Genomic DNA, 4,431 nt, shown 5'->3' with positions numbered 1-4,431 from the left:
ATATAATTTGTCATTCTTTCTCATCTATCTTAATGCTTAAATATGTGTATTTAAATAGAATGATAAAAATGATAAATCACATGTTGATTAGATGGAGGTACGAGATGTGAGATTTTCTTGTAGAATTATTCAAAAAAGAGAAGAATATCATTATTTTTACAAAAATAGACTTCATTTTAAAAAAATATATAAAAAACTGCAAAAGAGTGTACCCTTCAATATTTCTTTATCAAACATACATAGATAAGTTTTCTAAGAGCAAATGGAAAAAATAAATTAAAAATAGACAAATAGTTGTGACCTTCCAGTGACCATTACGATGGATGATGCCATGAATGTTGAGCCCCTATACCTTTGACTATGATTGGTAGGAGGGATGATATCTGATTATAATGTAGCCCATAAAATTGTAAGAGTGCACGCACATCCTAAAACTATATTTATCATTACCCTTAATAACAAAGAAAAGTCTACTCTGAAGTCGATTTACTACCCCACACACACCCCCTCATACGTGGCAAACCCGGTCTACATAAAAAATCCAAAAATCGGGCGGTTTGGAAAAAATCAATAAATGAAAGATTCTGAAAGAATGTCTCTTTGGATCATGCTATTCTTCCGAGTCAAACCGGGCGGTTTGGAAAAATAAAAAACTTTGAAGTTTTGAACTGTGGACTTTGGAAGTTTGGAATCAATTATCAGACCCTACCCATCTATAAAATGTTGTCCATTATGCGACTGGCCCTCAGAAAAAATAGGCATATGAAATTATGAACTCCTAAGCAATTATGAAGAGAAATCATTGAACGAATTATCTGAAATTTAGACTCTTGGGATTTCAGTTCCTTTTTTTTTTTTTTTTTTTTTTTTCTTTTTTTTTTTTGGTTCTCTTCATATCTAGTTCCCCACACTTCCTTCTTGATTAAATAGAAGTTTCAACCTTTAGTCTAAGAATAGGGAATACATTCGCAATGCCATCAACTAGAGATCTTTTGGCAAGAATGCCATTGTTTTAAATTTTAATACTAAGAAATTTTCAGTCCTAAATTCTGGTTCATCAAACCAATTTTTAGCGATGTATCTAGAGCAGCATAAAAAATTGTTCTTTTTGTACTACGAATTTTTTTATTCTCCCTAAGAGATAGAACCTTTGATTGAACAGTATTATTGGATTTTTTGAATATGTATGCGCCCCCTTGTTTCCTGCCCCTTTTTCTTCTCCCAGCCCCCGATCCCCTATTCTCTCTATTAAGACTGTTATGCGCCCTCCTCAATTCTCTGTTGCCCCTTCCTCCCACACACAAAGGCCGCTGCGAACCATCATACCGAGCAGCCGCCACTTACTCTACCACCACTGGTAAGTCCTCTCCATCCGCATCTCTCTCTACCTTTTCATCCGTTTCCCTCTCGATTTCTCTCTTACTATGTCTATTCTCTCTCTCTCTCTGTTTCTCTCTTACTATGTCTGTTCTCTCTCTCATCTCAACCTCTTTCTCACCAGGTCGTGCTGTCCTTGCCACACCTTTCGGATTAGGCCTTTTCAGTGACCTTTCCCAATTAACGTATGAAAGAACATGAAAATGGAATGAAGATGAACGGGATAGAAATTCATTGTAAATACATTGATAATCTGGGTTGGTTCGAGGCAAACCCAATCCTCCAAAATACTTTAAAAGTTCATACAAGATTCAGACTGCCTTTTTCTTTCCCCTCCCCAACACTAAACTCCCCCGTACTACTCTCTAACAAACAATTAAGGAAATTACTATAAGACCCTTCTCTACAGCTAAGTAACTGTTGAAACGTAGTGTTTTACATAACAGGAAATACAACTCAAAGCACTAATGTAACAGTGCTGTTTAAGGCCTACAATACTACGTAGTTGAGATCTTTCTTAAGCACTGCCGTTTTGAAGTCTAAACATGGTCTTCCTTCCCCATGACTTCACTTCACTTGATTGGGTTAATTACATTGTACACCCCTTCAAAGAAACTTGTCCTCAAGGTTGAGAGCAAAAGGTGAGAGTATGGCAAAGGACGTAAGAGCAGTGGAGCCAAAAGAAAATTCATTGCCAATCACTGTCTATATCCCATAAATTCTTAGCTAGGAGGTAAGTATTTGTTTTGAGTCATCACCACCAATAACAACAAGCCCATCTCAATCAAGCTTTAATGTTATTTCTTCAACTTGCTCAAGCATTTCATCAAACAACTGAGATGCCCTACCTTTCGTATAAATTGCAAGAAGGCCATTGGACCCAAAGGAATCCCCAAGAGTTCCCAACTTCACAACATGAGTATGAATTTGTTTGACATAATAGGCATTACTAGACAAGAGACTATCAACAATTTGGTCCACGTCAAAGGTAATAAAACCAAAGCTACAAGATTGACTAATAGAATGGTCTCGCATGATTTGGTGTTCCTTGACCTCTCCAAACTGTGTAAATAAGTCCTTGAACTCAACTTTATTCATGGTGGTAGGGATTCCTTACATCATTATTTTTTTCCTTCCTCTATCAGAAGGCTTAAAAACAATTTTAAGGGCCAAAACATCAAGCAACTGGAAGCAAAAGATGTACAAATTACAATTAAATTCTCGTGCTTCTTTTCCATCAACTGAAAAATATGTATGCCTTTCCCAAAAAAATTAGCCTTACCAGAAACCATTAGAAGGGTCTTGTAGCTGACAATAATAGGTTCAATTCCTATCTTGTAACTGACAATAAGCATAATCTCGTCAGCTTGTTGTTGCTTAGCCGTAGAAATCTGAGTGGCTTCAACGTGGATAAAGATTTTAGGACTTCTCCTTCAAATCCATTGTCAGATAAATCCATGCTGACATAATTTTTAAATTACCCAATGCTTTTGGGATTTTACATCTAAGAAGAATCGTGCTCTACACGAGTGGAGCTCTGAGAACCAAATGGTCAAATGTCAAGCATTCTCCATCTGCCTTCTCAATCCTAGCTCTAGTAGTCTGTCAAAATCTCTACTTATGGATGTCCATTTTTATTTGTGTCTGATTGTGCTTCTTGCAAAATTTTGCGTATGATATTAAACTCAAAGCTACTGCTGCTTGTCGAAGCATCACCCTCCATCTCAAGCTCTTATTTTCGCTTCAACACGAGCGACATTGTAAGTCTGAGGCTGATCCCCGAGATTTTTTCGGTACTTTTGTTTATTTCCTTCAACACATATGCTCACTACATTCCCCAATCCTTCAACGTGTCTCAAAACCTTGCATTTTCTCTCACATAGGCCCTACAGGCGATGAAATTCCCTTTCAAGGATGACATAGAACTCCATAATTTGTCGCTTGATAGCTTCTATTATTGTTGCATATGCTTTGAACTGCTCCCCAATTGAGGGCCACTTGAAGGAGTGGGTCTCCCATGGGGATGCCATACCATGCGTGTAGGGAGTAGGTCAGAGATTGGATCTGCGGGACTGCCAAAGAGAGGAGCCTCTACTTCAGTGTTGCTGATGGCGAGGTTGACGTCAAGGTGCACGTCGAGATCAGATAGAGGGATGTCGAGGGAAATGGCTTGGTCATGGGCTTTCTCCGACGTCGAAATGCCGACGATACTGTGGAGCTTGCCTTGCCGCAAGAGTTCACCAATATGGTCTACTGCGTGTTTGGAAGTGGAGCCGATGTCAACGCCAAGTCTGAGGATCATGCCGGACTCCACGTACTCCATTGCCAACTTAAGATCTGGTTTAGAGGTAGATGGTTTTAGGTTTTTTGTTGCTTTTGGAGGACGGTTGGACAAGAGTAGATAATCACGGGAAGAGACTCTAAGATAGCCCTTGAGAGAGAAAAAGAGAGCCATATTAGTTGGTAGTTGGGAATCCAGTCGAGAAACTTCCACTATAACAAAGGTTGGGTATGGAGAGAAGAGAGGGAAATTCACTGGGATAAACTTCATTGGGTGCCGCAGTAAGCTCTTTTCCCTCCGGTACGTTTTCTACAGCCACCACTGCATTGCCGTTGGAGATTTCTTTGAAATCCTGTGCAATTTCACAAAAAGTCTCTAGAATGGTAGTGTCTCTTGACTCCTCTTGTTCTTCTCGAAATATGAAATTTCTTTTTTCTTATGTTGTGCTTGCTAATTTTCCTATAACCATTTTTCAATTAGAGTATTGTTCTAGATTTCCAGTAAGGTTCGTGCCATTTCCATCAGGTGATCCAAGCGGTCATTAAGCCATTGTAAACGCTCATGTTATTGCTCGAAAAGTGCATAGTCCTCCATGGAACGTCAACTCTCTGATACCAATTGTTAGTGAACTTTCTCAATTGATGTATGAAAGAACACAAAAATGGATCATCGACTCTCTGATACCAATTGTTAGTGAACTTTCTCAATTGACGTATGAAAGAACACAAAAAGGCATTCTCCATCTTCCTTCTCAATCCTAGCTCTAGAAATCT

The 4,431-nt window shown here is 38.7% G+C and overlaps 1 protein-coding gene across 1 annotated transcript; it reads right to left on the bottom strand.

Moving 5' to 3' along the window:
- Nucleotides 1–3,331: 3,331 nt before the first annotated feature.
- LOC121262082 (probable ribose-5-phosphate isomerase 2) lies at nucleotides 3,332–3,832 on the bottom strand. Its single transcript, XM_041164511.1, has one exon. It carries the CDS (start codon nucleotides 3,830–3,832, stop codon nucleotides 3,332–3,334), a length of 501 nt encoding a protein of 166 aa, XP_041020445.1.
- Nucleotides 3,833–4,431: the final 599 nt, after the last annotated feature.

Source organism: Juglans microcarpa x Juglans regia, chromosome 4S (assembly GCF_004785595.1).
Source record: "Juglans microcarpa x Juglans regia isolate MS1-56 chromosome 4S, Jm3101_v1.0, whole genome shotgun sequence".
In the NCBI taxonomy this organism is placed as follows: Eukaryota; Viridiplantae; Streptophyta; class Magnoliopsida; order Fagales; family Juglandaceae; genus Juglans; species Juglans microcarpa x Juglans regia.
The sequence above is the reverse complement of the archived record's forward strand: the minus strand, read 5'-3'. Positions and strand labels throughout refer to the sequence as shown.

Excerpts from the sequence above, each read along its gene's own strand:
- LOC121262082 (XM_041164511.1), bottom strand. The coding sequence starts at position 3,832 with ATGGCTCTCTTTTTCTCTCTCAAGGGCTATCTTAGAGTCTCTTCCCGT.